The sequence below is a fragment of the Stenella coeruleoalba genome, assembly GCF_951394435.1.
Source record: "Stenella coeruleoalba genome assembly, chromosome: 8".
NCBI lineage: Eukaryota > Metazoa > Chordata > Mammalia > Artiodactyla > Delphinidae > Stenella > Stenella coeruleoalba.
This window is the reverse complement of record NC_137154.1, coordinates 32,249,202-32,269,997: the sequence shown is the minus strand read 5'-3', so window position 1 is coordinate 32,269,997 and position 20,796 is coordinate 32,249,202. Positions and strand designations below refer to the sequence as shown.

At 36.6% G+C, this 20,796-nt stretch overlaps 1 protein-coding gene across 5 annotated transcripts in view; it reads left to right on the top strand.

The window, feature by feature from the left end:
- The window catches only part of LUZP2 (leucine zipper protein 2), a 512,515-nt gene that overhangs the window by 466,310 nt on the left and 25,409 nt on the right, over window positions 1-20,796 (top strand). For all 5 annotated transcript variants that reach the window (XM_079930100.1, XM_079930101.1, XM_079930103.1 and 2 more), the window contains one exon: window positions 4,259-4,426. In XM_079930100.1, coding sequence (XP_079786226.1) covers window positions 4,259-4,426 — 168 coding nt within the window. The remainder of the gene's footprint in view (window positions 1-4,258; window positions 4,427-20,796) is intronic.

Genomic DNA, 20,796 nt, shown 5'->3' with positions numbered 1-20,796 from the left:
GAATAGATACATGTATATATCTAACTGAATCACTTTGCAGTACACATGAAACTAACACAATATTGTAAATCAACTATACTCCAATATAAAATATTTTTTTTTTAAAATACCATCCCTCAAAGAAATTACATTGTAACAGGAATAGATATAACGAAAAGATAATATGCATTTATGACAACGGCTTCATAGGACATAATTTAAGAAATGTGATAGAGACTTTGAAGAAGATAATATGTGAGCTGAAACATACATTTCAAGTGGAAATTTCCTATGTAGATATTTGGAAAGTGGGTTCTGCAGGCAGAAGAAACCGCAAGTGTAAAGGCCCTAAGATGGGAATGAACTTGGAATGTTCAGTGGGCTATAAATAAAGGACATTGTGACAAGCAGGATCTTCATAAAGACTTTGCATTTTACTAACATGCGGCAAAGGAAGTGGGAAAAGTGTTTTGGTGTGGGGAGAAGATCAAGGGCAAAAGTAAGGCTGATCTTAAGAGGGAATAGGTTGTAAGATCTAGAGCAAAGTATACTTTATATGGTTTACATTGTATTTCATTAGGTGACATCTTGTTCCGGTGAACTTCAAAGTGAACAGTGACCTTACCTGCAATTTTAAAACAGACTACAGCTAGCAGTACAAATTAAAATGTAACGGCCATTTTGGTGGAAAAATCGTTATCTGGGTCCTGCTCATGGGATGGGTCAAGCCAAACCTGAGTAGTGTCAGGAACAGGCTCTATTAAGTTGGAGGGACTAACTAGAAAGACATGGACTTTTTTTTTTTTTGGTAGAAAGATGACCAAACTGGGACAGCATTGCTCACAGAAACCTGTGGTCTCTAGTAGGAAAAATCTACAATATAATGAAGGAGAGGAGCCAGAATCTAATATAGGAGGCCAAGTCATAGGCTTGTGATCCAAAAAAAAAAGAAATGAAATCAAAAGCTAAGAGATTAATAATAGGTTGAAACATAAGAGGAAAGATAACTTACTACACTGCAGTGGATATGAAAGGTGAGGAGTTGGAGGTTATATCTATGTGTTGTTGACACTACCGTCCAAGGTGACCCTGAGAATGTCAGGAGCCCTGTAGGAGCAGAAGAGATGATTGCACCAAGTTCAGATGATTAAAATTGTAGCATATATGCCTATCCCATTGACTGTTCCATTGGAAAATTTGTCTTGCCTAAACAATATTTACTGAAAATGAACTATTAGCTTGATGCTGTTCATTATTTATTTTCGGCATCCAAGTTCAGCCATTACTCAGGAATTTGTATATTATGTCAACATATACTTTGTGACTGTTATAGATCCAACTTTTACATATATACTGTAAGAGGAGCCATGATAAGAATGCAGTGAAAAATAACTATCATTACTTCCTGCATTATCTAAGCATTGAAAAGCTACATTTCAAAGCCATGTTAGCTTTGAGTGCTGGCCAAGACCTGCCTGACCTCGTCACGTTAGCTCTATTTCCATTGTCTAATGATAATATAAGAAAACAAAATATATTTAAATTGTTCAATGCCATCTGGAATATTTCACTCCTGACAAAGTACCCAGTGCCATGATCTCTTATTCTGTAGTGAGAGAAGGGAAGGGTCATCCAAGATTATAACAAAGAATCAATAGGAAGGGAAATCTGAGCCATTACTTCATTTATTTTTACTGATATAGCTTGTCAATTTCTTTCCCTGACAAAAGAGAAACAACATTTTCACCTAAGTCATTTATTCAAAAAGCTTTTTTGTGTGTGTTCCTTCTAATGTGTCAGGGATTGTGTTATGTGCTAGCTATACAGTTCTGAACAAAATAGGCAACTTATACATATGTGTATACATATAAATTAAAATTAATGATAAATTGTATGAAGGAAACAAACAGGATCAATCATAGAAAGTAATTAAGTGGGGAAAGGGCAAGAATCTAGCAACTCAGGCAAGCAAATAAAAGGGACCATTTTGAATATAAGGTTACCATTCAGCTTAGCTCCTTCTCATCCACTTAACAAAGCCCCTCCATTCTAGTTCTTATCAGATTTTTATTTTGTCCTGGACAACTTGACAGGGCAAGATTAATGAGAAGGAGGTACTTGTTTGTCCTACTGCTTATATATTGCCAGTTGCTGCTCTTACTGTTGCCTTTTAAAAAAATCTCTTGATATGACCAGAGAGAGATTTCTTTAACTGCTATTCTAGCAATAGACAATCTCATCTTAAGGATAAATTTTATACCACTTATGAGTAGAAAACACAGAGGTGGGCATTGGTAAGGATCAAAGTCATAGTCACTACTCTCAAGAAATTGACCACAAGGGCTTTATAGGAGACAAGAAATAGGATGGGATGCAATATGCAGGTGTATTCTTGATATCATATATAAAAGGCAGTAGTTTTGTTGGGAGTATATTACTTTCACAGGAAGAGACAACAGACTTTGCTGCTTCATTGGTCCATGGGTACAGTGAAAGGGTAAACTCCACATATGCCAGTTTGTCCAGGGATATGGCTTTAGCACCTAATCTCTGTCTTCATCTCTCTCACCCCAAAGACCATATTTCATATCTTCAAGTGGATGTTTATGTGTTATTGTCTTACTAGGGTCTATGCATGTCCCCAGTTACCACTGAGTTACCATGAGATTTTCCCAAGGTTGTATGTCTCTCTTCATTTTTGCATCTGGGGATGTCTCTGTCATTTTTACTCAATTTTGTATCATTTTTAAACCTTGTTAACAATTAAAAATATTTTTAGCAGTGGGATTTGGGGGTTAGATGGACGTTAGAGATGGTTGTCTGCCTTGGAATGTAAACCTAAAGAAAAAATAGTCTGCAATAAATGCTGGAGAGGGTGTGGAGAAAAGGGAACCCCCCTACACTGTTGGTGGGAATGTAAATTGGTACAAACACTATGGAGAACAGTATGGAGGTTCCTTTAAAAACTAAACATAGAACTACCATATCCTGCAATCCCACTCCTGGGCATATATCTGGAGAAAACCGTAATTCGAAAAGTTGCATGCACCCCAGTGTTCAGTGCAGCACTATTTACAATAGCCAAGACATGGAAGCAACCTAAAAGTCCATTGACAGAGGAATGGATAAAGAGATGTGGTACATATATACAATGAAATGTTACTCGGCCAAAAAAAGAATGAAATGATGCCATTTGCAGCAACGTGGATGGACCTAGAGATTATCATGCTAAGTGAAGTAAATCAGAGAGAGAAAGACAAATACCATATGATATTACTTATATGTGAAATCTAAAAAAATGATAAAATGAACTTATTTACAAAATAAAAACAGACTCACAAACTTAGAAAACAAACTTATGGTTACCAAAGGGGAAAGGTGGGGGAAGGGATAAATTAGGAGGTTGGAATTAACATATATACACTACTGTATATAAAGTAGACAATCAGCAAGGATCTCCTGTATAGCACAGGGAACACTACTCAATACTCTGTAATGACCTATATGGGGAAAGAATCTAAAAAAGAATGGATATATGTATATGTATAACTGAATCACTTTGCTGTACACCTGAAACTAAAACATTGTAAGTCAACTATACTCCAATATAAAATTTTTTAAAAAATTAAGAAAAGTTTCCTTTATAGTGAAAAAGAAATAATAATGCCAGTTTCACAGATGTTTGAAAGCATAAAGTTATATTTTGTGAAAGTGCTTAGAATATTATGATATACTATGTTAACAGAAAATGTTGATATTGTCACTTACAATCACATCCAAATAACTCCTACCACTTAACAGGGCCCAGAGGAAATAAGAGTTGTATCAGAAATTGAGTGGAGGTACAGGCCTATCTGAGAAACACAGAAGCCTACATCACAAGAGGAGTGATTTGTAATAAAAAAGGTTGTTGCTAATAGAAAGATGGCAGGTTTCTAAGAAGGACACGTTCCACTTTAAAGTGACCCTAGAGTATATTTCCTTGCCAGCAAAGTATCATGATTGAAATCATGTCAATTCAAGGGGAAAATGTAAGATATGTCTCTGAATTCCAGTGTTCAAAATATATCATGAAACACATTAGCTCCTAAAAAACAGACTGAGTGTGTATTAAATGGCACATCATAATGGAATTTATGTTAGGCAATTGTGTTTGAAAATTAATACGTGTTTGTGTAGGGAACAAGTGTAGGCTAGGAGGAAAGGGAGAATCTAATCAGGTAAATGATGACCAGAACCACATGAAAACATTGTGTTGTGATCTCTCTTGTTTTCATAGGCTTCGCAGCTGAAAGCAATGAAAGAGACGGTACAACTCTGCCTCTCAGCTGTTTTCCATGATCAACCTCCTCCCCCTTTGAATCTCTTCAAGCCTAGTCCAACTCGGATATCAATTCCATCCATGCCAAATGACACTAAGATTGCAGATGCAAGGACAAGAAGCAAGGTACACTTTATTTGTGCTTTGAAAAGTAAAATCGAGTAAGGTACTCACTTTACTTCATTCTGTATTATCATCAAAGTGAATCCAAGTAAGATATCAGATTCATTGAAAAATCAGGAAGTAAATGGGAGATAGTAACCCAGTTTGTAAAGTCTTCATAGTCACTTGGAGAATGTTGGAAAACAACTTTTCTTTAGTAGAAAGCCAGCTGTTTCTTAGGCAGGATTATTATTATTTTACAATAGTTAAAAGAAAATATCTTGTATTACATTCCAGTATACACCAGAGGTCTAATATGGAAAATACTTTCTCCTAAGGTATAACCACAATCCTTACAAAAGTGGATACGTTTTTCAGAAATTAAGTCTGTAGTTCTCAACATTGCCTGTACATTAGAATCACTTGGGATGTGTCTTTAAAAAAAAATCCTAATACTTGGGACTCACCCTGGACCTGTTAAAACAACTTCTTTCTGGTTTGGTTCCAGTCATCATTAGTTTTTAAGAGCTCCTTAGGGGATTTTGAGATCAACTGACTTAAGCAAATCTTCCTTGCAAATCCCTACCACCACCCTACTTTAGACAGGACAAAGGAGGCCTTTCAGTTCTGCTTTTGTTTTCTTGTTTGTTTGTTTGTTTGCGGTATGCGGGCCTCTCACTGCTGTGGCCTCTCCCGTTGCGGAGCACAGGCTCTGGACGCGCAGGCTCAGCGGCCATGGCTCAGGGGCCCAGCACGCTCCGCTGCGTGTGGGATCTTCCTGGACCAGGGCACGAACCCGTGTCCCCTGCATTGGCAGGCGGACTCTTAAGCACTGCGCCACCAGGGAAGCCTTCAGTTCTGCTTTTGTTTCAATCATCAGAACCTTCAATCTGCAGGCTCTACATTTAAATAAATCTTGGTAAACTGAAATAGTTATTGCAGAAAGGAGTTAGTTTCAGGCAGTATACTTGAAAGTGATGGTTCTCTTATTACGTGCCTCAGGATCACTTGCTATTAAAAGAAATGTTATAGATACCAGTCCAACTTCTAAAGCAAATCTCCAGTGGACTGGGGGAGGGTGGGCAAAAAACCCTGAGAACCACTGTTACAAGTACCTAATGATGCATTACATCTGGGGCTTTCTTACTGCTTGTTTCTGTGATTCCTTACATTTGGATGAAAGGGGATATGGACAAATTGTAGATTAGGGAAATACTATTTTCAGGATGAAGAGTCAAAGTTAAGTAAAACAAAATACATTTTCTAATGTTCTGTTTTTGTCTGTAACTGGTCGATTTCTCGATGACACATTAATCTGTATAATCCCATTTTTCTGTCAAAATCATTTTAAAATATGTATTTCCATTTCATATTATTCTCTTGGTTTTTATTACGTCCTGAAGGATCTCAAAAAATTTTAGGCCAATATTTTTCTCCTTTATATCTTTCTGAACCTCCTTTGAAAACTCTAGGTCTACAGTATTTTTTTAATTCAACCAAACTCAGGGAAGAAAGTTGCATTAATAATGTATTTTATTTATGTTTAGGAAAAATCCTGGGTAAATTTATTGAAACGGGTCATTGGTTGAATGCACAGCTACCCACACAATCTCCCCCACCTGCCAGGAAGCCACATACTGCCTCCACTTCATGTTAGTCTAAGGGAGGAGCAAAGATTCACCCTTATTAAGTCCAGTGACTTTGGGAAAAGCAGCTTTGTCATGTTATGGGCACATTACACTTGTCTCCAGCTCAAAATACATTTATGTAAGCCCATTAGTAAAACTGGGCTCTTTATGCCCCTGAATGTGTAGAGGAAATTACTGATTGTTACTTTAACTGATTTACTATTAATAAACATATGTCCTGTCATTGAGATAAATAATAAATATTTATTATTTCTCTTGGCTTATCACAGGAAAACATAGGAAGCATTTAGATGCACGTGTCTTAGAGATTGCTCATTTTTCAAAAAATAATAACAGAATCCAAAATGTTTGAGATAAAGTTCAATAAATCTAAGTTGATGCACTGTAGAGCATTTCATTTTACAGATTAGCATTAAAAGCTTCTCTGGCATTTATGTTTTGCTCATAGTCTTTATCTTTTCGATAGTGGTGGAAATTATATTTTATGTATACTTGGGTTTTGAATCTCTATGCAGGCACCTCACAGATAATATTTGAAAAATCCTGAATAATAAAATGTGATAAGGGTGTATGTAAAAGAAGCAAACTTTTCAGTCATGAAACAATTTTTCTCTGAATACCAAAAACATAACTTTTAAATGAGGACATTTAACTGCTAAGTCTTCAGAGTTGGCTAATTATAGCCACAGTGATATTATGTACCTAACTGGGAGCTGACTGGGAGTGTGTGTGAGTACATCACTTAACCTCTCTGTGACTCAGTTTCCTCAATGCCTATTTCAGAGCATTGTGACATGAGCATTACAAATCATAGTTTTTCTTATTTTCCATGATATATGGCTATTCTCATCTACATTTCTTTAAAATCTTCACCTCTTCTTTGAAGGGAGAGGGGTATTTGAATGGTTTTTCCTGAAATCTGTGAAACACATCCAAGTAAGCAATTTTCAACCTACATTTGGAAAAAAGCAATATAGCCCCCAAAATGTCATTTTATTTTGATTTTCTCTTCCAGAAGATTGGATAATGCAGACAGATTTTTTTATTGCATCATGCATGTGTGTGTATATGAATACATATGTACATACACATGTATACATATAAATTATATATATATTCACTGTGGATTTTAAAAGTCACAAATTTCATTAGGTAGGCAGTTCAATATTATGAGAATTTATTGATGAAAATTTAAAAAATAATTTACATGTTGGTAATTTTTTTTAAATTCTAGAGCATGTCTGCTACATAATCTTTTAGTCCTACAGCTTAAGTTTCTGCTGAGGAAACTCAATCAGGTTTTTCAGCCTCCGTTCCTTCACTGCATTCTCCATTGCTGTCATGCCTACTCTATGATTCAAGTGAATTTTTTCTTGCCCTCCTAGTTAGAATTATTTTTTCTATTCTCAGTGTTCTAAGAGCACAGTGTTTATTCTGCGTGGCTCTTGGTCATACCTTGAATACAGTGATGGCTGCATACTTCTCTCCCCTTAAGGGAGATGGCTGTGCTTAGCTCATGGATTTGCTCTACGTTATTGAGTATCCAAAGCAACGTTGCCAGAGAATTCACTTGAAACGTCACTTGCTGCATTTCTGTTTTAGTCAGCTCAGGTTGCTATAACAAAATGTGATGGACTAGGTGACTTCAACAACATACCTTCATTTCTCACAGTTTTGGAGGCTGTGAAGCCCAAGATCAGGGTGCTGCCTTGTTCATTTCTTTATGAGGGCCCTCTTCCTGGATTGTAAACAGCTGCCTTCTAGCTGTGTGCTCATATGGGCTTCTCTAGGAGTGTTTGCACAGAAAGAAAGATGGATCTCTGTCTCTCTCTTCTTTATAAGGGAACTAATCCCACCATGAGGGCCCTACCTTCATGACTTAATCTAATTACCTCCAGAAGGCCCCATCTCCCAATACCATTACACTGGAGGTCAGGGCTTCAACATAAGATTTTGGAGGACACATTCAATCCACATCAGTGTCCCTCTTCTCATTGGACATTTTCCTTAGAAGTTAGAAAATAAATATAGATTGCTCATTAAGTGCCACGTATTCAGCTAAATTGTTTTCCATCTGTATGTAAGGACTATGCTCATCACTGTAGACACAAACTTGAAAGGACACAACCCTGACCTCTTGGAAACTGTAGCCTAATTTTCTATAAAGAGAAAACAAGGAAACTATGCAAAGGGTATGTAGTAGATCAGGTCATTTTTTTGTATTTGTTTTTTTTTTAACTTTTTATTTTAATTTTCATTTTTATATGGTGTACGGTTGATTAACAATGTTAATATTGAGCAGAGTTCCCTGTGCTATACAGTAGGTCCTTGTTGGTTATCCATTTTAAACATAGCAGTGTGTACATCTCAATCCCAAACTCCATAACTATCCCTCCCCCACCATGCTTCCCCCCAGTAACCATAAGTTCATTCTCTAAGTCTGTGAGTCTGTTTCTATTTTGTAAATAAGTTAATTTGTATCATTTTTTAAAGAGTCTGCATATTAGCAATATCATATGCTATTTCTCTTTCACTGTCTGACTTACTTCACTCAGTATGACGATTTCTAGGTCCATCCATGTTGCTGCAAATGGCATTATTTCATTCTTTTTAATGGCTGAGAAATATTCTATTATATATATGTACCACATCTTCTTTATCCATTCTTCTATTGATGGACATTTAGGTTTCTTCCATGTCTTTGCTATTGTAACAGCACTGCAATGAACATTGGGGTGCGTGTATCGTTTCAGACCATGTTTTTCTCCAGGTATATGCCCAGGAGTGGGATTGTAGGATCTTATGGTAGTGCTATTTTTAGTTTCTTAAGGACCCTCCATACTGTTCTCCATGGTGGCTGCACCAATTTACATTCCCACCAACAGTGTAGGAGGGTTCCCTTCTCTCCACACCCTCTCCAGTGTGGATTTTTTGACGATAGCCATTCTGACTGGTGTAAGGTGATATCTCATTGTATCAATAGTTTTCATTTGCATTTCTCTAATAATTAGCAATGTTGAACATCTTTTCATGTGCCTCTTGGCCATCTGTATGTCTTCTTTGGAGAAATGTCTGTTTAGGTCTTTTTTTTTGATTGGGTTGTTTGTTTTGGTGATATTAAGCTGCAAAAGCTGTTTGTAAATGTTGAAGACTAATCCCTTGTCTGTCACATAGTTTGTATTCGGATTTCCATATTCCAAATAGCTTTGATTAAAGATAAAGACTAAGGAGATACCTGGATCCAAATGCACATGAGATGATGTCTTTGTTATAAGATTATATATTTTATTATGTATAAAATACTGTTCCAACGGAGAGGTAAAGAGCAAAGATATGAGCTAGGAGATCTGATTTAATTATTTTGTATAAAATGACTCTAACTGGAGTAGAAACAAGCAAACCACTGACAATTTCACTGATCCAGGCAGATGACAGTGACCTGATCTATGGTGCAGAAGTGGAAATGGGATTCCAAATGTAATTGAGGCATAGAACTGCAGTGACCTAGTGATTAAGTGAGATGCATGAAGAGAGAAAATCAAGAATAATTCTCAGTGTTTACGTTTGTTCGCCGTGAATACAAAAGACAAGAGGAGCTTTTTTAGGCAGAACCCAAACTGGTTTGTTTTACAACACGCTAAGTATTAGACACCTTTCACACAATCAAGTGTCCATATCCAATAGGTGTTTATACATTTAAATCTGGAACTGAGGGACAATATCTGAGTGGAGGTAAAGGATTTGGCATCATCACCATAGACAGCAACTAAATGTTGGAAATAGATTAAATTTCCTGATGAGACAATGTAGAATAAAAAGATATGAGGATCACAAAGGACACCAGACAAGAGGAATAATTTAAATGGTTTTATGTATAGTATAATAGATGAAATGCTTATGGTAAAAGTGTACCCCTTCCCGTTATCTTTTTTTGAGTTACTCTTTATTGTATATTTGAGCTGAGAACCATGACTTTTCCCTGCTTGTTTTACCAGTACAAAAAAGCAGAATATGCATGTCATTGTATATATTTAGAGTGGTGAATACTCCAGTGGTCTGCTGGAGATGGCTCATACACACTTATAAAAGCTAGCTGTTACATTTTCGGAATTTACTAGTCAGCTCTTAAAGTTACTATTAAATATTAATTATATACACTTAAAATTAAGGAAATCATACTAAAAGCAAATGTAAATATCAAATATACTATATCATGCTATTATCTCTGAAGATTCTATGTCTTGAAGATATTATGTCTTTGGGATCCATGTAGTGGAAATACCATATAATGGTATTCTACTGGTATCTCTGTCTACCTTCATGTTCATTGATATCACCTTGGTAGATTGAAGTTGGTAGTATTTATACTATAGAAATTGGCAAACACTACAAATCAAGGTCCTCCTAACCCCCAGAGTTAGTGAATGACATGCTCCTGTGTGTGTGTGTGTGTGTGTGTTAAGCCTTTAAGATGGGCCTACTGGGCATCATTGATAATACACAAATAATACTTGATCAACATATTAATTTATCTTTGACTTGTACTGTTTGTGTAGTAGAGCTAAATGCATAGTAAGTGTCCAGAAAAGGGAAACTAATTAAAAAATCTTGTTCAATTAATGGCACATTCTGGAAAACTAATAATTTTTATATATCCATTGTACTGTTTTACTTAATTATATTCACTTTATTATAAAATGTTAAATGTGACTTTATATAACTTAGAAATTATATAAATGTAAGAGGAAGAACAGGAAATGTATTACTGAGAGGTCTACCCTTTTAGGTGAAAACTATGAATTATTAATACAGCAATGTTGTTGGTGTTTACAGCTGCATGATAGAGGGTTTAAGAGCTGGGATTCACTCTATACACCAGTGTGATGATATTCACTGCTCATATGTACTGGGAGGATTAAACAAGATGAGAAAAATGCTGGACAAAGCCAGTTGCCAGGCTCCTCCCTTCCTCTCTCCTCTTCCCCCTCAGGGCTGGTATCTCTGCAGGACAGGATGCAGAGGAACCTAAGCTCAGCTGGCTGGGTCTCTGCTCCTCCCTGCCTTGGTCCCTCTACTGGGACAGGGGCCTCAGGAGAGAGGATGTGGCTGCTGCCTGCACCAGGCTCCCACAGGTCTTATGGCTTAGGGAGATGGCTGAGTTGTTCTCCCCTCCCACCACGGGGTCATCTGCTTCCTGGGCTGAAACTCACCAGTCACCACATCAGGGCAGGGAACTATAAAAATAGAAAAGGCTTGTGTTTCTGTCCCAAGTGTTCCAGCCAAGACTCTTGAGGGCCCAGAGGGACTTCTGCCTATGTAATTAGGCTGTGCTTTTCATTTACATCCAAGAAATCGTGTATAATGAATATAAATACAAGGAAAAATAATTTAGAGAGAGAGATAAGATTCACTAGAGAGAGAAGATTCACTAGTCAGACTAAGTAAACATATTTTTTCTACAACTTTCTAATTTTGAAATCTTGATCAACTCAACCTCTCTGAGACTAAGCTTCCATATGTATAAAATGAAGACAATAACAGCACCAACCTTACAGAACTGTTGGGAAGATTAAATAAGAAAATTAACATACAGCATTTAGCATATGTAGTAGTGTCTGACACTGAGAAACAGTCAATAAGTATATGAATTCGTAAGTACTGTATCTGGAGATGAGGATAACACTTTGAGAAGATTTAAAGAAGGTTTCTGGTAGGATATTAATTAAAACAAAAACTATTGTGCAGACGTAAGAACACATTTATTCAAATAAGTACAACTACAGCTTTTTTAGCATAAAAGTATGGATGAATCCTCACAATACATTTAATGTCAGTGATCACAATTGTAAATGCTGTAAAGAAAGGAGAAAATTGAAAGAGAGCAGAAATGAGAAGCAATTCAGAAAAGTAGTGTAGATTTAAAAAATGATGAAATTGTGTTACGAAAGCTCATTATTTCATTCCCACCCCAGGCAGTCACCATCTTCTATCTTTGTTTTTCTTTCCATGCAACTCACTGCCTTGGATTTAGCTGCAGTTGACATTGGTAAAGGTCACAACCATGGCATCAACTTAATTGGGCAAGGATGATTTGCTAATTTTTTTTTTTTCCAGTTTGGTAGAAATGCCAAAGTCATTTTAGGGCAGCAGGCAACAGTGGCCCTATTCAGGAGCTTGAAGGCATCCAAGTGAAAATTGCATTCTGCTTGGTTCCCGGAGGTTTAGAGCAAGGTGGATTTGTATTTCACTTTTTCTGCCAAAAATCTGTTGCAAAGTAATTTCTAAGGACTCTCAGAACAGTACACCTGAAATCATCATAGACCAAAGGGTCTCAACCTAGGCTGCATTTTTTTAATCATTGCAAGCATCATTTACATCTGATGTCAATACTTACATTTTCATATAATTCAGCAGAAGTACAGGCTAGTTTGGGGGATTATTTAAAGCTCCCAGATTATTTATATTTACAGCCAAAGTTGGAAACTATTAAAATCCTTACTCTAGGAGTAGGAAAGGAATCGAAGAAGTAAGGCTGCCCTTTTCCTCCACTTTCCTGCTTCTAGAAGAGATTTCCCAACGAGCCTAAAGGTTTTCAATTTTAGACAGATCTGTTTCTCTATCAGCTCTCTGTCCTTAGCTAACCATTTAGTTATCTATAACACCAACCAGTTTGTGTTCTTTCCATACTAAAAATATATGTTTTATATCTTTGTATGTCCAGGATTATTGTGAGAATAAAGATGAAAACACGAGTCTAAAACATTTGTATAAAATGTAACATTACATCTAAGAAATTTTGTTTGGGTTTCATTTTTGGTCCTAGGAGGTCATAATTGCTTGCTTAATTACTTCCCAGCAGATATGGCATATATGTGGCAAGGAAGTTAAGTCTAAGTTAAAATTATATAATATTTCACATGTTACTATATAAACATACATATTATATATGCATATAAATATTTTCAGCTAACATTGTAAATTATGATATATAGTTAATCTAGTAAATATAAAAATTGAAGCAACAAGGGCCCTTTGATGCTTTCTTTCTATTATTGGTGTGCATATTTGCACGCTGCAATGGTCTGAAACCAGATTTTCATTTATTCTTCATGCTTGGTACATGTATAATAAGAATATTACTTATAGAAATTGATTAGTTGGATACCTTTATGAACTTCTTTTAAAGACATATGTTAGCAAATGATATAATTCATTTAATCCTTCTGAAATTAAAATAAAATGAGAATAAAACATTTTTGGTAGAAATGTTAATTTACATAAGTCTAGGAAGACATATTGATATTCAGAGAAAACACTACTGAATATCTTTTATGTTAAGAATGACCACCAGTTTCCATTTTCCTTTTTTTTCTTTTATAATTGAGATTTTAACGGTTATACACATTTCTTAATGTTTGTAACAAAATTTTAAAAGGCATGTAGTTGTAATCCTTTTTTAAACAGTTATTCCAGTGACTTTCTGGCCTGAAATGTGTATGCAAATTTTTCTTAAGAGTATATCAAGTACCAATATCTTCAAATGTTGATACACTGTTATATCGTAACTCTCACTAATTTACAGTTTAATATAATATACACTACAGACTCAAATTTTCAATCTTTCATAGCACATTAACAAAGTTACTAGGGAAATTGGACTACCACTACCAAAGATGTTACAGAGTACATGTAAGTCTGACAGAAAGAGCCAAGATCAAAGAGCGGTTTTCTTTAGGAAACAACTATACTAAAAAACATGAGAATAGAAGTAATTTAAAATGTTCAAAACATATTCAATGCACAACTGTGACTCCAAATTGTCATTTAGTATGCTGAGTATTATAGGATATAAAAACTACTGCCCCACCTATGGATGTTAAACTAATACTCAAGACAATCAAAACCTCCCGTATTCAATATGCTGCTCTTTTCTGGTTGTACCAAAACAAACAAATAAAAACATCACCACCGCCACCAACACCACCACCACCAGCAAATAATTTCACCTCTTAAAAACAAAGCATTTATACTTAAAAAAATGTGATAAGGTGAGATTCCCTCCTTCTTAAAAATGTTTCTAGAGCTACTAAAAAACTTGCATTTAAAAAATAATTGATAAAAATACTCTCTTGGATTGGTACAAGAAGGGAGACAGGAACCACTGGCATGATATGGTATACATGCTATTAATCAGACTTGGCGTCTTTCTCCCTGCTTCATCAGAGGAGATGGACTCTCCTATTTAGTTTCTCCATTTTCTGCAGCTAAATATTCTTTATTATCGTGATTAGCCACTTGAGCCTCTTTACCTTTTTTTGCACTTTTTTTTTGGTGACGATTCATCCGTTCCAGCCACCTTTTTTGGCTGCATCTACACTTTTGCATTAGAAGGTTAAATGACACCATCAACACTCTCCTCTTGCGATGCTTGATCACCACTCCCTTTGACAGACCAGACCTTCCTCTTGGGCTTCCTGGTGAAGAGGGCTCCTGCTGGATGCACTGGGGGCCTTCGTGTGCTGGGTGGCTGGACCACTGGCACTCCTCTGGCTGCCTGAGTGGCTGGGTTCCACGGCAGAAATGGTAGAAGAACCAACGGATGACTTGTTCCATTTTCTTTTCCTATATTTTCATTACAATTTCTTGAATGCTCATCAAATAGTAATGACTTTTGTGGTGCCTTCAACCCAACAACTCATCACCAGTTGGCTGTTCATAAGTAAGACAGATCCCAGTATCCCCTCCACTGATTATCAATCCAAGGGACAGTTTTTCTTTAACACTAGATATTCTCATCTAACCTTTCTTTTGTCTCTTTAGATGCACTAAAACCTTAATCCTAAAAAAAAAAGGAAAAACTATCTATAAGAGATATTTCCTTATAACTCTTGCAGAAGAAAAGGACATCTATATGGAATTTAATCAACTTGCTATGATCATTTTGTTGACAATACTTTTTTCCTCTCTGGAAGTTATTCATTCATTTAATTATATATCTTGCAGTAACTGGGAATCTACTAGAAGATTTTTAACAAGGGAAACCTGATGAGGTTACAATTTTAAGAAGATAATTCCAGTAGTAACAGAGAGAAAGATTAGGAGGACAAGCTAATAGAAGCAAACAAAATTATTGGGAGAATAATATTCTTGGTAAGAGCCATGAGACAGTAGCAGTGGGAAAGGAGGTAGGGGTGGATTTGAGAAATGCGAAGGACATGAAATTTGAAGAATTTGTGAAGAAGTGAAGGTGGGAAGACTAGATGATTTTGTTAAGGAACTTAGCTGAGAAGAAGAGGAGAGTGGACAAATGGATGGGGGGCTCCTTAGTAGGATGACAAGGCATTGTGTACTTTTTTAGTAAGAGAGAAAGGGAAGAATGAAAAAAGGTAATGAAGACAAAAGTTAGAGATATGTAATAAGGATTTAAAATTCCAGAAGAAGCATCAAGGAGTATAAATATGATCACAAGGTGAAGAGTTGGACATGGAGAGGAGTAGGGACATACCAACTTCTGAGTGGGGAGATAAGTTGGTGACGATGAATGAAGGTGTGGATAAATTTTGATTTATGGAGGGGAGTTCAAAAACGGTGATATACCCCATGGCCTGCAGTTTACCAGTGAAAATTAGGTCCTTACTGACTCTGGAGAAGGCTTTTGTCCCAAATGCCTTGGAAAACCTTATCCGCCTCCTCTCACGTGCACGCTAGCTCCAATTTCTAAATTCCCTCTGTAACACTCCTGTTAGTGTCCTGCAATGTTTTCCAGTCTTGGTGGGCAGAGGAGGACTTCCTTAAGAGAGATGAAGTTAGAAAACAGGAGAGCCAATGAAACAAAGTGCTGCTTTAAACAAAATATAGCAAAATAAAAGTAATCATTATACTGAAAATGATAGAGTAAAATTAAAAATAAACTCTAAAGAAGGGTAGTAAATTTATGTGTATTCAAGTCAATTTAATTTACTATAGGATTAAACTCACCTAGAATTTACTAATTTCCAGTGTGCTAAAGCTAACTAGGGTTACATTCTAATCTGTTCTGTCTAAATAGCATCATAGTGCATGTAGAGAGAAGCTAAACAAGCTTTTTCAGAGGCAGGCTTATGCTTCTTTCCAATGGTCCTTTTCAGGCACTAACAAGCTCTATTAGGTGGGCACCCTGAATTTGCTAGCTTCTCTCTTTAACATCACTGTCCTGGAAACCTGTGTTGCAATCTGTGGCTAAATGTCAGATACCCAGTGCCAAGAATCATGTGTGTGAGAGCACAGAATTTGGAATTCAATAGACCAATGCACAGAATTTGGAATTCAACAGGCCAATTGTAAATCCTGGCTTTTGCCAATTATTTGTGAGATGTTGAGAAATTGAACCAAAGACTATGATTAGTCTTTTGTGAAATAGAGCTAACATTATGAAGCAATGAGCCTAATAAACTTAAATGCTGAATTTATAGCAAGTAGTATATCTAGTGTTTAAGAACAAAGACATTAAAGGCAAATTGCCTGGATTTGAATTTGTACTCTGCCACTAATCAGCTGTGTAACAGATGCAACTTTTTAGACCAACTTGTCACCAGTAACATGGGAATAATTATACCATTTTCTTCAAAAGCTTGTTATAAGAATAAGCTAAATATTATTATTTTCAGACTTATTTGGTATAAAAAGATATTGTTGTTGTCCATGTCTGCAGAAGTGTCTATCACACAATTCCACATGGAGTTTGACAATCAGAAAATAACTTGAGCATTCATCAAAAGAATTCCCACAAAAGAATTTCCAAAAGCAACAGGAAACAAACTGTCTTTATATTTGCTAAAAGTGATTATATTCTTTGTGCCAGAACTGATGAAAGAGCAGAGAATTATTTTTCATCTTGATCTACCCTCAGTGCACTGTGAATTAGATTTACATGTTTCAAAGAAAATTAGAAGTAGGAGCCTTGCTTTTCATTACTGTATGAAACATACTGATATTCAGGATTTCGCGAGATCATAGACAGTGTTTTTGAGTCCCCTGGAGTGCTGATGTTAGGCTTTCCCATGGCATCTATGGCCCTCTTTGGTCTCCTCTTTATGAAAGCAAGACTATTTCCTGAGTGTTTGCAGCTACCTAACCTAGGAAGTTATTCACATCAATTATACTCTAAGAGCAAACTTTTCCCTTTTGTAGGCTATTGCATGGATTCCAATTTATGTTTCCAATTGTTCAATAATAATAATGATGATAGTGAGAAATTTAATTTGCAAGGTTTTTTATGGCTATTGCCATAACATGTTTTATTAGATCATCACAATATGTAGAGCAGATCTTACTATAACCATTTTACTTAAAAAGGATCTTAAACATGAACCCAGGTTTCTTATGCCAAGTCTACTGCACCAAACCGCTCTCTCAAAACATACGACTTAGAATCTTAGAGATATGCTAACAAAAATGGATGAACATTTAAATATGCACTGCTTCTTATGTTACCACAACACAAAGTTTATAGAGCACTCATTCTGTGACTGACTTACTGCTAAGGGCTTTGCATAAGTTTTCTCAGTTAAAGTAAAGATGAACATTGTGAGGTGGTACAGCATTCTGGTGTTATAAGTGAGAAAACTAAGGCTCATGGAGGCTAGTAACCCACCTTAGGTCTCAAAACTAGGTCATTGGCAACAGAGGTTTTTTGGTTTGCTTTTAGTTAATTGAGGTAAAATTAGTATATAACATATTAGTTTCAGGTGTAAACATAATACTTTGTATATAGTGTATGTAGTGTATATACTACCAAGTGATCAGTACCATAAATCTAGTTACCATTTGTTACCTTGCAATTAACTTCCTATACCCAGTTCTCCTATCCCACCCCCTTCCACTGGCAACCACCAGTCTGTTCTCTGTATCTATAAGCGTGTTTGTTTTTATTTTGTTTGCTTCTTTGTTTTTAGACTCCACATATAAGAGAGATCATGTGGTATTTGTCTTTCTTTGTCTGACTTATTTCACTTAGTATATTGTCCTCAAGGTCCATCCATGTTGTTTCAAATGGCAAGAGTTTATTTGTTTCTTATGGCCAAATAAAATTCCACTATACATGTACCACATTTTCTTTATCAATTCATCTGTCAATGGTCACTTAGGTAGTTTCCATATCTTGTCTATTATAAATAAATAATGCTGTTAACAAATATAGGGGTGTATATATCTATATATCTTTTCAAATTAGTGGGGTTTTAAAATTTTTTTGGATTAATAGCCAAAAGTGGAAACACTGCAACATATGATAGTTCTATTCTTAATATTTTGAGGAATTTCCATACCATTTTCATAATGGCTGCACCACTTTATATTCCCACCAACAGTGTATGAGGGTTCCCTTTTGCCCATGTGCTCTCCAACATTCCTTGGCTTTTTGTTAATAGCCTTTCTAATACTTGTGAGGTGATATCTTATCGTGGTTTTGATTTGCATTTCCCTTATAGTTATGCTGAACATCTTCTCGTGTGCCTGTTGCCCATCAGTATGTCTTCTTTGGAGGAATGTCTGTTTTGAATCTCTGAACATTTTTTTTTTTTGTATTGAATTGTTGGGTTTTCTTGCTACTGAGTTGTTTGAGGTCTTTATATATTTTGGATACTAACCTCTTATATGATATATGGTAATGCATGTACAGCACACTCACAAGTGCTCAGTTAGTGTTAGCTTCTTATGGTAGGTAAGAGATTATCAGCTGAGCCTATATTTCCATTATATAAAAAAAATTAAAATCACTGATGCTTCTGGCAATTTACTAATGATGCCACTAAATGTCACATAATGGTTGATGTTTTAATTCAGAACAGCAAACTCCTAGGGGGTGCTGGGGCATATCTTCATTATTAGAGTTCCTCTAATGCTCATCATAATACATTGTGACTAACAGCAAATGTTAGATGAATGAACAAACAACTGAATAAATTAATAAATGAAGAATCTGGGAGAGAGAATGATCCCACATTAGCAAAATTACAATGTGTTCATGAGCAACCATATCTGTCTCTAAGGCTGTTCACATCCATAAAATAATTCTATCATGGAGAGTAAACATATTCATTTTAATGACAGCAGTGGCTGTGAATTTTCATGTTAGACACATGTGCTTTTCATATTTCATCATTAGTCATGAGTATGCCATGAATTTCAGTACCCATGATGGAAACAGCTTTGCCTTAATTCATCCTCCTACTTTTCTTAGTTATCCCATTTGAGGTTACACTAGAATCAATTGAAAAGTGAGCATGGGGTTCCAGTCATTTAGTTTCCAATAGACTTTGTAAGATATTCTAATTTTATTTTTAAATAAAACATAAGGGCTTCCCTGGTGGCGCAGTGGTTGAGAGTCCGCCTGCCGATGCAGGGGACGCTGGTTCGTGCCCTGGTCCTGGAAGATCCCACATGCCGCGGAGCGGCTGGGCCCGTGAGCCATGGCCGCTGGGCCTGCGTGTCCGGAGCCTGTGCTCCGCAACGGGAGAGGCCACAACAGTGAGAGGCCCGCGTACCGCAAAAAAAAAAAAAAAAAAAAAAAAAAAAAAAACCATAAAAGCCGTGAATGCCTATGAATGTCCTTTTCATGGATGGTGATACCACTGCCATATTTAAGTTATCTGAGACACACCAAATAGTTTTTGTTTTTGTTTTTACAAAACAGTTTTTATTTTTTTTTAAAAAAATAACCTTATACTTATTGTCCAGACCTTGATTAAAATACAGAATGTGGCTAGTGAGTCCACTGAATCCCTGGGAACCTTTACTTTTGCCACTGCTCATTCTCCATGGCTAAATTTACTACTGGATTCTAATCTATTCCAGAATCATTCCTGATACAGGTAAAACATATGTAGGAGAATCCTCTATATCACCTGTGGCACCATGTTATCAATGGATGTAGATAACAGAGACGTTCCCTGGTTGCTTTTATAAAGACACAAGGGGCAACATTCCCTACTCCCTCTCTACAAAATTGACCATTTCTAAAACCGGTATTCACCTTATTTTTATAGATTAGGAATTCAGTTTCCCATTAATACTAGAATCGGGATCCTTCCATGAATGCCAACCTGCTTTGCTGAGCATTTAAGAAATCCTGATGGACGTTTCCCAGGTCTCTCACTTGGGCAAAAAACAATATCCTCCTATTCCCTACGTCTCCTTGAGTCCCTGACCTGAATAAGACTGTGTAATGATAGTGGTGCTTTCATTATTACCTGCTCCCAGTAATACTGTTTCATCTGACTGATGTAAACCCCTTCCTACCAACCTCCCCACACAGTTACCCAGCTATGCCTAAAATTGTCACACAAATCTGACATTATAAACATTGGACCCCCATCTAGAGCCATTCTTTTTTTTTTTTGCGGTACACGGGCCTCTCACTGTTGCGGCCTCTCCCGTTGCGGAGCACAGGCTCCGGACACACAGGCTCAGCGGCCATGGCTCACGGGCCCAGCCGCTCCGCGGCATGTGGGATCTTCCCGGACTGCACGAATCCGCGTCCCCTGCATCGGCAGGCGGACTCTCAACCACTGCGCCACCAGGGAAGCCCTAGAGCCATTCTTCACAACTGAGAAGGTGCCCCTGTATCTCCCTGAAGTGTCAGCCCTCACTTCTTCCTCATCCCTCCTGCTGATGCTGCTGAAGGCCAGCAACGGCCCAGTAAAATTCCAACTTGTATTACGTCACTACTGAGACAATCAGAAACATGACCTTAGTTTCATTAAGTTT